Source organism: Lepidochelys kempii, chromosome 7, assembly GCF_965140265.1.
Source record: "Lepidochelys kempii isolate rLepKem1 chromosome 7, rLepKem1.hap2, whole genome shotgun sequence".
Lineage (NCBI taxonomy): Eukaryota > Metazoa > Chordata > Testudines > Cheloniidae > Lepidochelys > Lepidochelys kempii.
In genome coordinates this window covers 95,045,568-95,066,680 of record NC_133262.1, presented here as the reverse complement: position 1 = coordinate 95,066,680, position 21,113 = coordinate 95,045,568, and the positions used below count along the sequence as shown (strand labels likewise).

Genomic DNA, 21,113 nt, shown 5'->3' with positions numbered 1-21,113 from the left:
AGATGATCCACAATGGTATTCATGTGCCTAATTCCCACTGAGTTCAATTGTAGTTAGGTGCTTAAATACCTTTGAGGACCTGGGTCAAAGTGACTGAGCTGCTAGAAAAATATACACTCTGTTATTTAAATTATATGCTATACCAGAGGATTGAAGATAGCAAATGTTGTATCTCTCTTTAGAAAGGAGGTTGTGGGTGGAAATCTTGGAAATTAGCAAACCTTATGTGAGGCTGATAGTAGGCACCTGAGGAAAGGTTTAGTAATCTACCCCAGATATTAAGACGAATAAATTATAACAGGCAAAAAAAGAGCTATGATTGGTGGTACAGACTGTTGGGCGGAGTCATAGTAGCCTTTAAAACTGGTTCTGTTTCACATGGTACTTAATTTGCTAAAAGAAAGCTTGGGGAAGAGTGTGAGTTTGTGTTACATGGATGACAAATGCAATTTAGTATAGCTGAATATCAAATACAGCTCTGATTTTACCTGTGGCATTTAGAATGTAATTCCTCTTTGTAAAGGGAGTGGAATGAGCTACAGATATGGAAACTCAGTCGTGGCCCGGCTACTTTGAGAACTGTTGCAGGTTAATAAATAATTGTAAGTAAATCTAAGAGGTCTTGTTGTTGTATCCCAGCCTCTATTTTTCAGTGTGATACCCACCTGTTTGTGGGAGGTGGGGTGAGCATACATCAGTATCTTACTACTAGCTGGACGTATTTCTATAAACTGTTTGATTTTCCCATAGCCACCAGCTGCCCTCTAAATGTCGAAGGTGGGAAGGATTTACCTCCCTTGACCCTGCTGGAGCTGCTCAGCCACTGAAGGGCGGGCAGTAGGTAGAGTAGTAATGACCGCAGGACACGGGCGGGAGGCAGTTGCTGAAATATGCCCCAGCGCTAGGACCCACCAGCTCAGCATCCGCCCTCAGAGGGCGAGCAGGCAGAAGCGAACAGCCGCCGGGCGCTGCCACACTGGGCCCCCGAGCACGCGGCCCTACCTAACAGCGGCGCCGCGCACCCGCCGTCCCTCCACAAAGGGCCAAGCGCACGCGGCCCACCCGCTCAGGCGCGCGCAATGCATGCTGGGAGTTGTAGTACCTGTGGGCTTGCCACGCTCCTGCCGCTTAGCGTGCGCTGTAGACAGTGTGCCAGCAGAAGTTGTGGGGACGAGGGGTCATGCCACTGCAGTCGGGGGACGGGGAAGTGACCTTTCCCGCTCTAGCCCCACGGAGAACGCTGCAGTTGAAGTTATGGGGTGGATGTAAACTGCCTGACACATTTTGGGGATATTCTCTCCCCCCCACGCAAACGGGTACGATCCGTTGTGTAGTCTTCCCTCTACAGCTATGTAAATGGTATGGCCCGCTCCCCCCTCCCCCAGCAGGCGCGGCAAGCTCCATGGTAGAGTCTACTCAGCCCCATCCCCCAACTCTACGCTCCCTCCCTCGCCACTCTTAGAAGCACTGTTCCCATTGGCTGCGGCTCGCCGCTTTTGCCAATGAGGAAGCGGCTATCATGGAGGAAGGGAATAAATACAAGATGGCTGCTCCTATAAAATCAGGCGTTGGGCTTCTCCCCAGCGATGGGCGAATAGAAGCTTTAACCGGTGCTTTGAGGCCGTTCCACTGCTACCACCCACACTGCCGCCACCCCCGGGGGCCAGTGGGACTCCGCCGGCAGTCAACGCGCTCAGCCGCTCCCCATCGTTATCCGCTGGGGCCGAGGTCGGAGTGTGGAGCCTGAGAGGCCTAGGCCAGGCCCCTGTATCCTCCTTCCTGGGAGAGCAACGGCGGCCCCCGCCTGCCACCCGCTGCTCTCATCAAACCCGGCCCAGGTTCCCTCTGGCTATGGCGGTCTCCAGGTCGGTATAAGCCCGGAGTGGCGGGGGAAGAGGGCGGCGGCCCATGGACTTCAGTCCCCAAGGCAGCCTCTGGTGTGTGGGGCTGAAGAGGTGACTCGCTCCCGCTTCCTAATCGCCTCCTTAACCTCTTGAGGCCCCAGCGGGGCATTATTCCTGCCCAGCAGCATGCGCCACTTGCGGCCTCCCGTGTGCTTCTGGTGCTGCTGCATGGCCCTGAGCGCGGGCTCAGTCCGTAGCATGTCCACCGCCCGGGGCAACTGCAGCCCCAGGAGCAGACCGAAGCCCTTAGCTCAGTAAAGGGCGTGTGGACCCAGACCCCTCCTTCCTGCGATAAGGGTTTTTTCCCCACCCAAGATCTTATACGCACTGTCAAAGGATGTACAGGCCACCCTTAAGTGTTCATGCCGAAGGCTGGTGGAATCCTGCCACATCAAAGTAGCCCACCAGTGTATTGGCACCGATGATGCCGGCCTCGGGAGTTGACAGGAACCACTTTGCTTTGTCTGCCTCCTAGTATACCAATAATAAAACCATAGACTTCCACACCAAGAAATGATTAGGGAATCCTAGCTCCGAGGTGGTATCTATTTAACATATGTGAATCAGGGTGTGCTGGGGTTTAAAGTGTTTAATTATACAACTTTAGTAAAATATTTGTGTATTATAAAATTGCCTATGAATCTAATCTCAATCATCCTTTGAACACAGAAAAACTTCACAACAGGATGCTTCTCCCCCCCCCCCCCCCCTTCTAACCATTACCTAGATGTTTTGACAGTGGTGATGAGATTTGGGGATAATCTACATAGATGGTACCTCTGCATTTTAAAACTTCTGTAACAAAAGTGGATCCTAATCCAAAGATGTACATTAAGTAGGTAGTGACGTTCATATCTTTGTCCATACATCATCTGGTCTATTAGAATATGTGAATTTCATTCACCACTGAAAGCTGTTGTGAAACATGAATTCAAGCCTGCAATATGGGTGTTTTTGTTTCTAAGAGCAGTGAGGCCATTTGATTTGACATAAGAAGCTTTGAGGTTGACAATGTTTCATGACAATTTTTTGGTTATGTTCTCTACTGTTCCCTTCAAAACAATTGTTTTGTATTGGGATTTTGTCCAAAATTTAAAGCACTAGGAGATTATTTTACCTTTTGCAGTGAAATTTTGCTATCGGATGCCACATGTCATTTCCAAAACAGCAGTGTTATAATCCCTTTATTTTGGGGGCAGTCACTGTAAATAATTCTTCTGTTACACAAAAATTATCCTAATTACTTTATTTGCAATGTTGCAGATACCTGGAATATTAAGAATTAGCTGAACAGTAGATATGTATTTAAAGCCTTGCCTAAAATGAGGATTTACTTCTGTTCCAAGCTTCAAATGCTTGTAATCGAATGTGTTCCCTGTGTAGACAAGTATACAGAAGTAGTGGAGTATTTGTGAGAGACAGTCCAAGAAAAGTTGGTAAGGAATCACTTCAAGAGCCAGTAGTGCAAAGGAACTGCATATTTTGAAACACTTGTAACAGTTTGGCTGTCCCTGTTGTCTCCAATGTTTCAGTCTACATGCAAAAGTGATACTGTATAAGTTTGGCCTCAGCACATTCTTATAATAGCAGAAACATCACACAATGCAGATCATATACAGTAACTCTTATTCTGACAAGTGACCTTTCCTTGAAGTTAAATATAAGAACAGGAGCATTGTAGCAGTCTGTATTACACCTGACAATAGAAAACCATGTTTCTAAGAGTTCTCACTTCTGAACCCAGAAATTTCAGCATGCTTTCCTTTCGAACTTGTATGAATATATAAATTGTTGGTGTTGATTACATTAGGTTTGGTTGCTTAGTGTTATGGTCTTTACAAGCTTCATTTATCTTAGAGATCTGAACTCTCCCTGTGGATAGTTGTGGTTTAAAAGTATGTTTTTTTTAGATATGTATTAAAGAACCAAGATTACTGTTCAATTTTAACTATAAATGGGGGGAGGGGGCGGAAACAAGTCTGGCTGACTTAATATCTGTCTAGGATAATACCCAATATTAGTCTTAGGGAAGTTTCTGGCTAATTTAGTATTAGAACCTTATTTCAAAATGAAATCCTATTCCTGTGTTTGCAGCTGATTTGCTTTTATATTTTCCTATACTTCAAAAACAAAAGATTGTCAAGTACCTTGCTATACATGTGAAGATTAGCTTTGAATGGTGGTTGAATGGAAAAACCTTCCTAAAATCTTGGCTTGTCAAAACTAAACTCTGGACGGATGGTGAGAATCTGTAAACATTTTTTTGTCAAAACCAGATTAGGATCTTATAATGCTACTATAGCTAAGATGCATTTGCTTTGTAAAATAAATAATAATAAAAACATGGCTAGCACTTATGGAATGAAGGAAATGGATTTTTGGATATTAGTCCATGCTATTGGATGAGTGGTGGTGTGTGTCACCAGAGTCTACTGTCTTCTAGAAATTTTGTTTGTGGCAGAATCTTTATAGAGTCTGCTGTTTATTTCATTGTCTTGGTTTTTTGGATTTATTTATTTAAAACAAAGTAGCAGAAGCCCCATAACAAAAGTAAAACACAGATTATGTGCCATATCTCCTGAAATAATACACAGACAAGTAGGGGCTACCCAACAGATGTCATCCCCAAGAATAAGTACAAATGGGTGTTTAGGCAAGATAGCCTTCCTCTCAGGAGACAAACACATGTTGCTACAGTGCTCCCTTCTCCAATCTCCAAGAATAAGCCTTGAACAGGGATAATTTGATGGGAATTCTCTTCTCTCCCTGACATCTCCTTCCCCATTAGCTGTACAGGGCAGTGTATCTGGGTAATAGAATTCTTTCTTAGTAGAAACAGCCAGTGCGATAGCAAGAAATTTGTTCTTCCTCTTCTCTCTCACTAGGCTTGTACACAAATGTGAGCATGGTAGGAACCCCTGCTTGAGAAAGGAATTAGGAACTCGTAGAACTGGGTGGCTCAAGACGGGGACTAATAATGGGATACAGCAAATCCTTTCACCTTAAAGTCATTTGCTCAAACCTGCCCCCTGTTATGGTGACAGTCATTATGATGTGGTGATGGTTTTGGTGGTCTTTGTGATTATAGGTTGCCTAGTGAACATTTTCACATCACAAACCACTATCACTGCAAAAAGGACACTATATTCAGTATTGTTGCCAGATTTCAGCAGTGTCTAAAGTGTGTGTTGACATCAAAATTGAAAGGGGACACTGCCAGCTAAAAAGTTAATTAAGGTATTTAACTAAAGTTAAATTTAAGCTGTTTTTTAAAAAATCCCACCAAAGAGCCACTCTAATTTAAAAATTTTAGAGGGAACCTATTTTTCATTTCCTTTTGTAGATTCAAAAACACTTTATATATCATCCATTGTTTCTTCTGCTTAGTCAGTCAGTTACCCCTCAGAATAATGGGAAAATCTGCACTACACTGGAAGGGGAGAAGAAACCGTTTTAAAATAGGAAAATGTGATAGTAAAATCAAAGAAAGTGGCAGAATGACTAACAGGTATAATACTTGCCCCTACCTTTAACTCACTTCATGAAATTGATTAGATTTCTAGTTGTGTTCATTTGAAATACTTTCTTACCTCACTGGAGAAAATGTGAAGCATTTTAATAAGCAAGTGTGGAGAAGCACAAGCTGCCTGTGCTGTACCTGGTCAGTAAATAAGACCCCAATTTCTGGGTTTTCAGTATAGCATCCTTCAGTTGCACCCCCTCCCCCAGCCCCCCCCCACACACACACAAAAATTGGGACCATAATACAGGACCAATAGTCTGTATAGTTACTGAGGATGATCATGATAGTAAAGTCCCTGAGAATGAGAGTGGTTCATATGCTGGTCCTGGCAAGCCTTTATAAGGTGTGAGGCTGTGTTATATAAGAGTTTCTAAGAACAGGCAACCTTGCTGTGGGATCATAAACATCTAAAATTTCAAACCTGTATATCATTAACAATCTGTCTATATCTATCTCTGTCTCAAGGTAACTCAAAGCCTCCAGTAAAGGCCTGAAAAATCCATGTGCTTGTAGAAACATTGTGTTAATGGGGTTATCAGTTCTGGCAGAATATAAATTTACTTTAAAAAAAAAAATTCTAGCAGAGAACCTTCCAAATGTGAATGTATGCACTGCTGTCTTTTCAAGTTTGCATGTAGTTTCATTGCTGCTGCTCTTCACTTTCCCAAGCAGCAACAGTAGTAGAGTGAAATTGACAGACTGGGGTCAAGTTGATTGCCATTGAAGAGCCTGCAGGTATTGGTGAAAGTTATATTGGTGGGATTCTGATTAGTTTCATCAATACCCCCAAGCTTTAAAACAACAGTTAAACTGACCTGAGTCTTGTCAGTTCCACTCTACTAGTATTGCTGCTTGGGAAAGCTAAAGAGCAGCATAGGCAGGCACTCTAGTACTAAAATCTTACTAATGAAGACTGCTAGAGTTGTGGAAGAACACTACTGTCTGGCACTAGCCTCAGGCAGTTGGTAAAAGGATAGAGCAGTGGAACTAACCCCCTACCCCCCATATAACAGCAAGGAGATGTGAAACTTCTCAGATACCTCCTAGTCAAAGACTGATACGAAAGATGAAACTCCTGAACAGGAGCCAAGGCTAGAACCCTGATAGGAATTCCAGCAGCTAGAGCTGGGATTCTCACCAGGGTGTTGCCAATAGATTTTGCTGGTATATCTTTTGTATCAGTCTCTGGCTACTAGGTGTTAATACATTTTTGAAGCCCTGTTCTAATACTATTGTGTCATTTTGTTGCTCTTCTCTGTAACTTTTGCAATGTAATTGGTCATACATATGCTTCAGTTAAATCTGAAGATGCTTTCTGAGATAGAAAGTACGTAAATGATGAAATTTGCATTGCATTTATAGTTCTAAGAAGGGTCCGTTTTTCTCTGTCAGCTACATTGTATATTGTAGCATTTTGGGTGTGTGTGCGCCTTACATGTAAAGGAATCACCTTATTTGTTTTAATAAGGAATGTCCAGTTCTAACACTGAAGAGGTTTCAGATTGCCAGAGTTCTGAATGAGGCAACTACTCTTCTTATATATTCCCTCAAAACACTACTTCAAAGCCTTAAAACAAGTAACTTACATTTCTTTTCAGTAGATGTTTTGTGTGTTGGACAAGAAATACACTAAACTCTTTATACCTTCTGCTTTCCATTGTGAGATGGGTATCTGTGTGATTGCCCTGAAGTAATACTCCCTTCCTGTTTACTTTTGACTTCTTCCAACTCCCCAAAAATCCCTCTCTTCATGGTCTGTCCATCTGTCTTTCAATTTAGGGCTTAGTTCTGCAGCTCTTACCCATACAACAACTTCTTTTTAGAGGCCAGTAAAACTTCTTGTATGTCTTTGCAGGACTTCACCTTAAAGGCCTGTTTCATTTCTCATTAAGGCGGGGGACAAATTATAGTCACTTAAATGGGACATGGCTCAGGTCCTAAAATAAGCTTCTTGAGGCAGGGATCTTCCCTACTTATTTGATTGCAAAGTATCATGCTAGCTTGGGGATACACTATGTCAAGGTTCCTCCCCCACTCTGAACTCTAGGGTACAGATGTGGGGACCTGCATGAAAAACCTCCTAAGCTTATCTTTACCAGCTTAGGTCAAAACTTCCCCAAGGTACAAAATATTCCACCCGTTGTCCTTGGACTGGCCGCTACCACCACCAAACTAATACTGGTTACTGGGGAAGAGCTGTTTGGACGCTTCCTTCCCCCCAAAATACTTCCCAAAACCTTGCACCCCACTTCCTGGACAAGGTTTGGTAAAAAGCCTCACCAATTTGCTTAGGTGACTACAGACCCAGACCCTTGGATCTTAAGAACAATGAACAATCCTCCCAACACTTGCACCCCCCCTTTCCTGGGAAATGTTGGATAAAAAGCCTCACCAATTTGCATAGGTGACCACAGACCCAAACCCTTGGATCTGAGAACAATGAAAAAGCATTCAGTTTTTTACAAGAAGACTTTTAATAAAAAATAGAAGTAAATAGAAATAAAGAAATCCCCCCTGTAAAATCAGGATGGTAGATATCTTACAGGGTAATTAGATTCAAAAACATAGAGAACCCCTCTAGGCAAAACCTTAAGTTACAAAAAAGATACACAGACAGAAATAGTTATTCTATTCAGCACAATTCTTTTCTCAGCCATTTAAAGAAATCATAATCTAACACATACCTAGCTAGATTACTTACTAAAAGTTCTAAGACTCCATTCCTGGTCTATCCCCGGCAAAGACCCAGCATACAGACAGACACAGACCCTTTGTTTCTCTCCCTCCTCCCAGCTTTTGAAAGTATCTTGTCTCCTCGTTGGTCATTTTGTTCAGGTGCCAGCGAGGTTACCTTTAGCTTCTTAACCCTTTACAGGTGAGAGGAGCTTTCCCCTGGCCAGGAGGGATTTCAAAGGGGTTTACCCTTCCCTTTATATTTATGACAACTATGTATATACATGTCTGCCATATACAAGTTATAATTATAAAAATATTTTAAATACAGTTAAAGTTGTACAGTGGAATAGTAAAAAGTAAGGAAATGACAGAGTTAAGGCTGCCTGTGCTTATGCATTACAGCAGTCTTTAATTATTATCCCTTTTTAAACACGTGATCCCTGTTTCATTACGTAAAATTGATGACTTTGTGCCTAACTTAGTTATGTTAAACTGTTTGGAAGATCGCAACAGAATATGTTCTGTTATGACACAATGTGCAAGCAGTGAAGTAAGGAGGCTTGCCTCATTCCATACATTTCTATTTCTCTCTCTACAAATAGTCATTTATATTCCACAATCCCCCAACCTATGAAAAATGAAATTTCAATCAATTACATTTACATGTCTCAGGATTACATTGAATGTGCAGACATCAATTTTGTGAAAACTTTCATTTGTTTTTATCATCTAATATAATCTGATGTACATATGTTAAATAGGACTTCCTAAAACTCGGCCATATCAAATTTTCACCAGGACATAAAAGGCACATTTATGGTCTCAGAACTGTATTCCTACAAAACTTAAGTTTCTATCCTCTTCCTGCTTTTCAGTCAATTAAAAAAACTCCTTCTATACTTGAAAATGGCTCAATTTATTTGGGTGAAACTTACAGGGGGAAAAATGTGCTCCTTGTCTCATAAAAGCGTACTAAATTTTAGCACTGTTTTTAAGACCTGAATAACAACCACATAACATTAAATATAGGCACTGCAATGGGTTATTTCTAGGCAGCATGCATAGTGGATGTATTTGTGTCCCTATCAGTATTTAAAGTTTTTAAAAGGCAACTGCTAAACGCTTACTCTAAAATATTTGTTACTTGTCGTGTGCTGAACCACATATCCCGCATCTTATTTTTTGCGGGAGGCCTGTGGATTCCTTTGGTTTTTGCTTGATACCCTTGTGTGACTACACATTTCTCTAAAATCATACCATTTTAGAAGCTACTTAAGGTGCCATGTACTCCAAAAAGCAACAAAGAAGCACAGAAGGGGACTCATACAGTTCCAGAAACAAAGGACTTTAAAGATTGTGGGCTTCTTTCCTCAGAATGTATTTATAGTAAGAAAGCAGAATCTGCAAAACTTTTATTTTATTAACACTTGAACATCCTCCTTTCTTATAGATACTTTTTAAACAAGTATTAAATCAGCTGTCGCAGAACAAATAGAGATACCTGACAAGTTCAGGGAAGTGAACAAGGGCTTGACTTAATTTACTGTGCTATAAACAACATCACTTTTTATTTAAGCGCAAACACATAAAGGGATGATGACTGTTCTACCATTGTATCCGATGAAGTGAGCTGTAGCTCACGAAAGCTTATGCTCAAATAAATTGGTTAGTCGCTAAGGTGCCACAAGTACTCCTTTTCTTTTTGTTCTACCATTGAAATTCAGATGTCTTTGGGGAAGAAGGTAGCAGCCACTACAGTTGCACAGACAATGGTTTACGGATGGCAAATGAAGGAAATGATTAAATTGTGAGTGGATGTAGGCAGATGGACTGCAGTTATGTTAAAATTAAGATATCTGTAGAGGGAGGCCAGTTCCATTATTTTTTTTATTTTTATGTATATAAAATTATATTTTTTTTCAAAGCAATTCAGAAATATCTTTGCTGTTATTTCTATCTCTGTGCCACTTAAGTTTAGTTCCCAAGTACTCCTTTTATCTCTGTTGCCTGCTCACACTCAAGGCTTCATTTCTGAGAAAAACACAACACCCTCCTGTTCGGTTGAGAATTTCAGCTATAATCACAAGTGGTGATGTACCTGTGTATTTAAACTGTGAGCTGTTTTGGGGGAGAGTTCTATTGTACATTTATGGTGCTGTTATATATAGGAGGTTGCCTCCTCATAGCTGAGGTTACAACCAGATTCCATTAGAAAGCTGTATTTCTAGTTCCACTTCAATGTTGGTTTGGAAAATTGGTTTGTCCTTACCATTGCCTGCTTTATTCTGAAGGCAAAAAAAGGTCTGCAGTTTCAAGAGAACTTTTTTTCAAATTTCGGTTTGCATTGCAAATAGTTGATTACTCTGATTTTAAATTTTTAGTAGTGTCTCAAGTTTGTCTTCCCATTAGCTCAGAAATGCTTCGGTGCTATCAAAGTAGAAAACCAGATGTAATCGGGCTAAGGCCTGGGCTACGCTGCGTGGCGGATGGTTCAAACTAAGATACGCAACTATCTTGAAGTATTAGTTGAACTATTGAAGTATTAGTTCGACTTACCTGGCTGTCCTCACAGTGGCGAGTCGACCGCGGCGGCTCCCCCATCAAATCCGCTTACTCCTCCTGCTGAGGAGGAGTACAGGTGTTGATTCGGGGATCGATTTATCACGTCTCATCTAGATGCGATAAATCGATCCCGATAGATCACGTGAAGACATACCCTTAGTTATTAACAACTGTGGTGTCTAGCTTCAGGATCAGTCCTACGCCCACTGGTTTCAGTGGGAGTTGAGCTGAAATCTTCCTTCCATTGATGTCAATTGATTTGGGGGTGGGAGGGTTTTTTTTTTTTTTTTGGCCATTAACTTAATTGGGAGGAGGATAATGGGGTTAGAGGGGGATGAGAGAGAATGTTCCCCCTTTGTTAAGTTTTGCAGCTTGGGGCGGGGGGGAAATCATTCTCCTAGACCTTCCCTGATCTCATAGCTTCAAGAACACAAGTCTCTCACTGGGGTCTAGTTCTGTCTGTACAAACATAGGTGTTACAGAGGCCTGGAGCACCGAACCGCGGCCAGTGGGAGCTGCAATTGGCCGAACCTGCGGATGCAGCAGGTAAACAAACCGGCCTGGCCCACCAGGGGGCTTACCCTGGCGGGCCACATGCCAAAAGTTGCCAATCCCTGCTCTAAGTGGTGATGGAGTCACATCCCTTGGCAAAGAGATCCATTGATTTGCTTCACAATTAGAAAAAAAACTTATTCGTAAATCACAAACACTTCCATTTATGAAAACTTACTGTAGGAAAGTTTCATAAAGAAAACTACTTATTACAAAGTCCAATCTTTTTGCCTTAAATGTTGCCATCATGATGTCTCTGCTAACAGTGAGGTAAAGTATTATACAGAAGACCTCATGTTGTGCAATACTTGTGCTGTTACTCCTCTGTTTGACAAAAGTACCTCAAAGATTCTATTGGCTTGATGCTTACACATCTGGCTACTCAGCTAGGGGAAGAATGAGAATTGATGACAAAACTGGTATCCAAAAGAAAGGCAGAACTTGACATAATGGATTATAAATCTGCATTTCCAGCAAAAATTTTAATGTCAAATATTAGGGTTATTTCTACTGGAGTCTTGTCCAAATGCACTCGTGTAATAGCACTTCTCCATATCACTGTTGGGATGTAAAGTGTTACTGAAGTTAAAAGGTATTTCTATCCTGAAATATAGAATTTCCATCCTGTTCTGAGATGAACAACTAGTTGATCATGATTACAACTTTGTGGAACTTTATAAAAAGTGGATAAACTGTAACTTTTGTAATGAAAGATTTTTACTCCATTTTGGATTTGGATTTGGTCAATGTTCTGGTTTATTCTCAATTACAAATTCTTTCAGAATGAGTAAACTTTTATTACTAAAAACCATAATTGCAGATCCGTTGGTCTATATCTTGTCAGTCCCCAAGCAACCAACTCCCCTCAAATTGTCAAGTGTGCTGGACGGTTTAATGGGATTATGTTAATAGAGTGAGCCAATCAAATTCTGCAAGTATAATCACTTAGCATTTTTTTCATATGTGTAGGCTTGATCGTCTCTTCATTTTACTGGACACTGGTACCACACCGGTAACAAGAAAAGCAGCTGCACAGCAACTTGGGGAGGTGGTGAAACTCCATCCCCATGAACTGAATAATCTCTTATCTAAAGTAAGCATTTGTTTCTTAATATAACATCAGAGCCTTGCCAAATAGAGAATTAAAATGAGAATAAAACTAGATTTATTTTTTTGATACTACAAGGAAGCAATTAATTTGTCAGTCTCCTGTTTTTTAGGAGACCACCTAAAAGAATCCCCTAAATATGTTGAATACTATTCTGCTTCATTCTTAATTAGAAGACCACTTCCATTAAACAGCTAATTTATCAGCCTTTAGGATGTCACTTAAGACTGGTTTTCACTGTGTATTCTAGATATGATTAATTCCTACTTTGTTCAACATTTGCTGTAATCTGGAAAGAGAAACTTAACTCTTTTCAGTTTCCCGCTGTTGCATCATTAGTTCAAAACTTAGTTGATCTATGTGTTATAGGGTTAAAAAGTGATTAGTAGCAGGCTAGATGATTTTAAAGGACTAGAAATGAAATAGAGACTTTCATTACTTCTAGATTTTAATCTGGCCAAATCCAGTTTAAAAAAGAAACAAACAGAATCACCAAAAGTAATATTTGTCTGACAGTAGTGGCATCAGAATGATCTCATCTCTGTTCTTATTGAATGGGTATCTATACCAGAGTTGATGCTATCATCAGAGTGGCCAGAGTCATGAATATTATTCCACTTTTACCAAAAGAGAGTCCTTTCTGGGGCTGAGGCATAATGGTATTGGTGTAGAGAAGTGTATGCTATCACAGCCCATGTTGGCCTCCTTGGGCAAAAAATTGTGCATTGAGCGTACTTTTCTCAGTGCTCTGAGAAAATACTACTTTTTAAAATCTAGACTAAGTTGAATTAGAATGATGGGACACAAAACTGTGTTTTAACTACTTGTTTGAGTTGTTTGTACTAGATTATCATTGGTGCTTCTTGTTGAGTAGCATGAATGCTATTGATAATAAAGCAATGTGTATTCTCACTGTTTCTTCCTTGTCCCAGCTGTCTTTTAAATGGAGCCTTTTGATCCATTGCATTTAAAATGATCTTGTACAGCGTCCAGAGCACTGGATGGCTGCTGTACTCATGAAATTAAAATTTATTTCAAGGTTTAGATAACTAATTTTCAAATCTTTCTTTAAAGGTGTTAATATACTTAAGGAGTACAAATTGGGATACTCGCATAGCAGCTGGCCAGGCTGTTGAAGCAATAGTGAAAAATGTACCAGAGTGGAAGCCAACTCCAAGACCAAAACAAGGTGCTTTTAAGTGAACTATGTATAGTTGATAATCACTCTAATGTACACTTACTCTGGTATAAAACTTGTACAGCAGATTGGAAAAGATTGTCTGACAAGCAGTCTGCATGCTACATATGTCAGGGGTCAGCAACCTTTCAGAAGTGGTGTGCCGAGTCTTCATTTATTCACTCTAATTTAAGGTTTTGTGTGCCAGTAATACATTGTTAACGTTTTTAGGTCTCTTTCTATAAGTCTATAATATATAACTAAACTATTGTACGTAAAGTAAATAAGGTTTTAAAAATGTTTAAAAAGCTTCATTTAAAATTAAAATGTAGAGCCCCCCCCCCCGACCGGTGGCCGGGACCCGGGCATTGTGAGTGCCACTGAAAATCCGCTTGCGTTCCACCTTTTGCACGCATGCCATACGTTGCCTTTCCCTAACATACACAGAATCCATACCCAACCTCTTAATGGGGTTTGGCTTTATTAACAAGGATAACAACATAAGGTTCCACCAAAACTTCTGCATAAGTTTGGCTTCTCCTAGGATTTCATAAGGACTGCTCAGCTCATGTTCTAGACCCCAGAAAATATCCTTCCTTCTTTTATAAAACAGGTGGGATAATAAAGCGCCTACCTTACTGAAAAAGCAGAAGTCCATTAATCCTTAAAGCTTTACTGTCAGTTGGGTGTTTGAAGCCTACTGCAAACACTTCCCCCTCCGCCTCCCCACTTTGCACTCTTACACCACTGAACATGTCTGCCTGCTAGAAGGTGGAGTCATGTGTTGTTATTGTGTTGCTTTGGCCAGATATTTCCTGAACATCTCCAGTTAGTTTTCTATAAAAGCCCTGTAAGGCTAAAACTACTAACAACCAGGTCTGTATGTACTGTGTCTCTAATTTTGGAGTTGGTGAAGCTATTTGATCCTACTGATGTTTGGTGGCCCAGTGTAATGGTGCTGTATTATCATGGTTCTTGTACCTGAATGCTAAATACAATTATTGGACAAGTCAGTTCTCCCTTCTGTCTTTTAGGTGTGTTACAAAAGCACAAGACTTTTTTTGTGTGTAAAGTGAAGAAAATAGACTGTACTAATTTTGATTTGTGTACATAAACTTACTAATAAAGCACATTGGGCTGTAAATGAGCAAGATTTTGTAATTTCAATTAGGGAAGCAAATAATCTACTTTTTTCGACCTTGGGTAGGTGCACATTGTGTTTGAAGTACACAGTCTGTGAGCACATCAGGATTTATCAGCCCCGTGAGTCTGCAAATCAGTTTGCACAAAGTAGGCATGTAAATGCACAGCTACCTAAGGTCTGAAAATCAAGCATAAGCATCATCAAGGCAACGTATTTAGACGGATATTTTTATTGACTCAGTTGGATTACAGCATGTAGATTCTTCCCTCCATGAGGCCTTTAAACTCACAAATTAAATGGGTGTATTTCTTTCCCACCTTTGCCCCTGCTTCTCATGTGAAAGAGCATTGGTGTTGACTGTTTCCTTAAGTGTATTTTTAATTTCTATCTAGAATCTGATTCAGAAAGTCCTATGGACGATTCATGTGCCAGTGATAGACTGCGTTTTGATAGGTTTGATATCTGTCGACTATTAAAACATGGAGCATCTCTTCTTGGATCTGCTGGTGCAGAGTTTGAGGTACAAGATGACAAATCAGGTATGTGTTCTATTTAATAGATTTTTCCCAGTTATCAGTGTGTGTGTTGACCATATTGTAGGTTGTGACAATCGAGAATCTCCCATACTGCTAGGAAGAAGGTGTGGGGAACTTGCTAAATCATAACTGTCTTTTGGTTTGAATTCTCACTTTAGGGTAGAGGAATGAATTATTACTACACGGCTCTGCTTGGAAAAATAGTTTCTGCTCTAAAGTAGTGGGATTGATTTTAGTCATTGTCCCAGCAGAGCTATGATAAATGCAGGGAGAAGAAATGAAATAAGGTTTTGCAGTTGAGTTCAAAGGGAAAATGACAGGAGAAGAAAAAACTAAGGTTTCTACAGCAACAATAATTCAGCCACATTGTGCATGTACAGGTTTTCTATTTTTAGCCTAAGTCTATTGTAATATCTCTTTGTATTTCCTGTATGTGTTGTAAGTGCTTAATATTCCTGCCTTTTTATAAAATCATGATTTTGACAGCTCAACCTTAATGTTGGATAGCATAGTTTGGGGGTTCTCAAATGTTTTCATAGGGTGGACTGCATTTTAACAGAACTTGTGAATGAGGTCTTGCAGACCTCTCATGTAATAATCCTATGACAACCGCAGCATTTCATTATATGGAGGGGAAAAAAAATATCAGGAAAGCTCTTCTTTAGCTTTGTTAGTGAAGAATAGGAGCAGGAAATAACTGAGAGGAGCCAGTACCATACGACTAGCCAGCTGTCCAGCAAGTACTCCATGGACTTTGGTGGTCCAGAGACTGGTGGTAGTAAACATGTTGTGGTAGTATCCAAAGGCACCAGCTGGGACTGAGGCCCTACTGTGCTAGTTGTTGTTGTGCAGACGCAGATAAGAGACAATCCGTGCCCCCAGACAGCTTCAATCTAAATGGCACAAAACAGACAAATAAGGAGTTAGGGATTTAATGTTTCTTCAACGTATTCATTTTCTCATACAGTTCTGCTTTGTTAGGTTCATGTGAATTTGTGGGGGGTGGAGGGTGCAGTTCTTCTTTAAATTGGAGGTAGTAGTAGGATGAGAAATGGGGAAGTTAATAAGAGTAAGGGGAAAGAGGCCAGTCACTGCTCATTACTTGCCTGACTATGGTCTGCATCCTGGGTTTGGTAGGCATTCTAAAAGAGGTGAGTCTTGAGGAGGGATCTGAAGGAGGATAGGGTAGTGGTTGCAAGTTATATTAGCAAGTTTTTTCTGAGTATTAGGGGTGGCATGAGCATACAGGATGCATAAGGAAGGAAGCTGACTGGTGCACAGAAAAAGGTGGGAGTTGACAGAGTGAAGCTGGGAGTTGGTGTCCTGATACACTACTAGGTCAGCAAGACAGGGAAGGGCTATGTTGTGAATACTTTCTCATTAAAACAGACTTTACCTTAAAAAACAAAGGACAGCCCTAATGGAGGGACTCTAAGGGTATTTCTGCATGGCAAAGAAAAACCCACCGCTGGCCCTGTGCCAGCCAACTTGGTTTTGCAGGACTGCTTAATTGATGGGCTCTCCAACCTTGCAGGGTCCTAGAGGCTGGGCTCCAACCTGAGCCTGGAAGTCTACACAACAATGAAACAGCCCTGCAGCCCGACCACATGCGCCCAAATTGGCTGACATGGACCAGCTGCAAGTGTCTAGTTGCTATGTAGACATGCTCTAAGAGGACTAATGTCGTCAGAGCAATGAGCCAGGAAGGTGATATTGGCAGCAGCATTTTGGATGGACTTGAGAGAAACAAGGTTTTAGTAACCAGTGCCAGAATGGAAGATAATAAAGATGCAGATGGTGAGGACTTAAACAGTACTAGCTATGTGAAACAAGAGGAAATGTCAGACTTCAGAGTGATTGTATAGGAAGAAAGGGTGAAATTTAGACATGGCCTGAATACTTGGGTCTATAGATGTGGCTGAGTCAAAGATTTTTATCCAGGTTATGGCCCTGGATGACTAGGAGCATGGTGTTGTCCACAGGGAGAGAGAGAAACAGTTGGGGTGTCTTAGAGGACATGAAGAGCTCAGCTTTGGCCTTCGTGAATTTGAGAGTACTGGACATCCACAAATAGGTGCTAGGAAGATGGGCAAAGACACTGGATTGGACGGAGGGTGGAGTGCTCATTGGTAGAAAGGCAATGAACCTGTGCACTTATATGGGTGAGATATATAGGAAAAATGAATTTTTGTAGTTTGTGATGTTAGTTAAATGTTAGGCTTTGATTTTCATACCTTATTAATCAGCACTGGGCAACAGTGACGCTTCTACATTTACTACAGTTTCACATAAGTATTAGAAAATAGGGTGCAGGAGATTTATAATGGATTTTTATTATTAATTATTATTATTATTTATTTTTTTTAAACATTCTTACTCGTAATATTTGGTACCAGCAGAAGGAATTATGGTAAAACTTTCCAAACTTTTGGGTGCCTAAAGTAGGATGACATAGTAGATGGATTTTAGGTGCCTAACTTTAGTCACCAAAGTTTGGAAACTTCGGGTAAATCACTTCCTGTCTCTACTTAACAGGTAGATTCTCAGAATTTATCAGTTACATAGTATCTGTATTTTTGGTTTTAAGTGTGTATGTTTTAAAACTTACACTGCTTTAGCTAACACATTTAAATTGCAAACAAAATTATTCTGCATACTAATATTCCTCAGAACCAGAAATCACACAATTTATTTTCTCCGAATTAAGTTTCCTTTATGGGTGCTGCATGATGGGTGTCACATAATGTTGTTGTTCCTTGTTACATTAAGTGTAGTACTCAACAGAGTAATTGCTTCTATCTTAAGCTTAAATCTTCATACAAAAGGCACTTTTGTTTACTTCCAGAAATCAATTAGAATGTGAAATCAATATTTTTGCTTCTTTTGCAATTTGGTATCTGGAGTAGACAAATAATGACCTTTTAGTCTCTTTCAATTCCTGTTAGTAAACAAAATACCCTTTATGAAATAAAGTCTTCTAATTTGGTAAGTAAGGATGTATAACGGTTTCAAAACTGTAGGCACACGGGTGTGTGCACCTGCATGCCCAGTAAATATGCAGAGTTACCACAGTTGGATGAACAAATGAAGTGTACATATTTGTGTATACAGACTTATTTGCATGCACAGTAGTGGTAAATGTGTGCACTAACTTTCTGCAAAATTGTTCCAAGTTTAGATACTTTCTGCTTAGAAATTCAGGTCCTAAATATCTGATTAGATTGTGTCAGAGGAAATATTACTCCTGAAATGTGAACCACTAGCTCTATGTAAAAATAAGAAAAGGAAATCTGACCACCCCAACTTGTCATGGCAGGTTTTTACAGAATTCTTCATAGAGGCAAAATTTAAAATCTCCTGCTTTCTCCTAGTTGCAGGGTGATGACAGTGTCTTTCCTTTCCTATGTAAATTTACCATTCTTCCAGCTGTTCAGGGACTGTTACGCCAGAACCTATAGCTACTGTGATGGGGCAAGGCCAGATGGCTATAGATATATTAGCTCCAGGCTAAACAAACCCCTGGTACCAGGCAGCTGCTCCCGGTCAATTAAGACACCTGGGGCCAATTAAGAACTTTCCAGAAGGCAGGGAGAAGGCTAGGTTGATTGGGACACCTGAAGCCAATCAGGGGCTGGCTGAAACTAGTTAAAAGCCTCCCAGTTAGTCAGGTGGGTGTGCAGGTCAGGAGCTGTGGGAGGAAGTTGTGCTGTTGGAGAGACTGAGTAGTACACACCATATCCGGCACAAGGAAGGAGGCCCTGAGGTAAGGGTGAAGTGTAGCTTGAGGAACTGAGGGCTGCTGTGGGGGAAGTAGCCCAGGGAATTGTACATGTCATGTTTCTAAAAGGTCAGCTACCATAGCTGATGCTATGAGGGTCCCTGGGCTGGAGCCCAGAGTAGAGGGTGGCCCCGGGCTCCCCCCCACGTTTGCCCCCTGATTAGTCACTGAGGCCAGGAGACAACAGAGACTGTGCAAGGAAGGATAACTTCTCCTCCCCTCCCTCACTTGCTTATGATGAAAATGGCTCAGTAGACTGTGACCCTTGTCTCTAGAGAGAGAGAGAGAAGGGTTACGTGGAGGGTCACAGTGAACCTCTGAGGCTAGCAAAATCCGCCAGGAAACGCTGGACCCACAGAGGCAAGGATAGAGCTTTGTCACACTACTTTCATCTTGGTAAGATTATGTCCAAAGGCTTCATTTGCAGCATGTGCTATATTAAATTAAAATGACAAACCAATTTTCTGATAAGTGCACTCTTTCTTTTCAATCTACATGAACAATTCATATAAAATACTATGTTAAAAGAACATTATTAAGCCTGAGAAGTCAAGCACTCAAAAGTTATGAAATACCAGAATTAAAGTTGCTTATGCACACTTAATTTGACCCCTTTGTGCATATGCAGTATTATAAAGTTTTTATCTACATGATCACTTAGTACTTTTTCCCCAGGTCCTCGACTTCATTCAATGTACAGGAGAGAGAGTACTCACTGAATGAGCAGCTGTCCACTGTTTCTTTTTATACTCCTTCAGTGTGTGACCCCAGCCTTGTTTTGCTACATGCCTTCCAAACCCTGCACTGAATAAAGAATTATTAACTTCTTCAGGACAGCTTTTATGGTGCTTATCACTTTAGCATCTGAGTAATTATCCACTTTTTACAAATGGCCAGAGATTAAGGCCAAAATTGTCAAGTATCCAGTAATATTGGGTGACCAACTTGAGATGCCAAGGACCTAATTTTTCAGAAAGCTGAGCATCTTTACAGCACTTTAAAGCATAGCTTTCATTGATGTTGCTTTCTCTTTGCAAGTGCTCAATACTTTGCAAGTCAGACTCTGGGCCTCAGGTTGGACTTTCAGGAAAATAAGGAAGAAACAATTAGTATCCACTTGTGAAACATTTGGCTTCAATGACTTGTCCAGCATTTTCTAGGAATTCTGTGTCAGAGAGAAGCATAACATCCAGTTCTCTAGGGTAGCATTCCCCTTCTTCAAGCATAAGAACATCCCCTCTCTCCTTGCAGTTCCTTGCCTCATTATCTATACACCTTTCTCCAAGTGAGATGGGGTGGAGTGGGTCCTACAGACAATACCCTAATTCACCGCACAACCCTGATTCTTCCCGTTAGTGCAGATCTATCCTGTCCTGGTCACACAGCAAGTCAGTGTGGTTGAGCTGGATATAGAACCCAGGACTCCTCATTTCTAGGCCAGTAACCTATCCATCAACTTTGCTGCTTCCTCATTGTGTCTGTTTGTCTGATCTTCATTGATCTTAGGCTCGTAAGAAATTTATAGAGCATCTGGATTTCTGATAAAATATGCCTCTTTATTCCCTCTATTAAACAATGATTTCTAAAAAATAGATGTCAGGTATTTACAGAGTACCCATTCTTAGAAAAATATACGTGTCTGAATGAGTTGTTTTGAAGTAATTGAGCACCCATTTTAATGAGAAAATTATGTACAGTATATGGTGAATGTTGTTAATCTTGCAAATGAAAGTGAATTGTAGCTGTGAATCTGATGGGTTGTTTTTTTCCTTTTTCGTGGATTAATTTACATAGGGTTCTCAGCTATCTGCTATGTTTATCTACAACATAAACCAAGGATTGGTTCTGTTCAATATCTTCATACATGATTTAGATAATGGCCTAGAGAGTACACTTATGAAGCTTGCAGCCAATACCAAGCTGGGAGGGGCTGCAAGTGCTTTGGAGGATATGATTACAATTCAAAATGATCTGGACAAACTGAAGAAATGGTCTGAAGTAAACAGGATGAAATTCAATAAGGACAAATGCAAAGTACTCCACTTAGGAAGGAACAATCAGTTGTACACATGCAAAATAAGAAATGACTGCCTAGGGGGAGTACTGCAGAACGGGATCTGGGGGTTATAGTGGATCAGATCAGACTAAATGAA

The 21,113-nt window shown here is 40.7% G+C and overlaps 1 protein-coding gene across 6 annotated transcripts in view; it reads left to right on the top strand.

Moving 5' to 3' along the window:
* The first annotated feature begins 1,510 nt into the window (after positions 1-1,510).
* Positions 1,511-21,113, top strand: part of BTAF1 (B-TFIID TATA-box binding protein associated factor 1) — a 100,500-nt gene continuing 80,897 nt past the window's right edge. The window contains exons 1-4 of one of the 6 annotated variants that reach the window (XM_073353922.1): positions 1,511-1,865; positions 12,187-12,310; positions 13,400-13,514; positions 15,039-15,185. In XM_073353922.1, coding sequence (XP_073210023.1) covers positions 1,852-1,865; positions 12,187-12,310; positions 13,400-13,514; positions 15,039-15,185 — 400 coding nt within the window. In that variant the 5' untranslated portion in view covers positions 1,511-1,851. The other 5 variants (XM_073353921.1, XM_073353919.1, XM_073353917.1 and 2 more) reach the window with 5 other exon arrangements.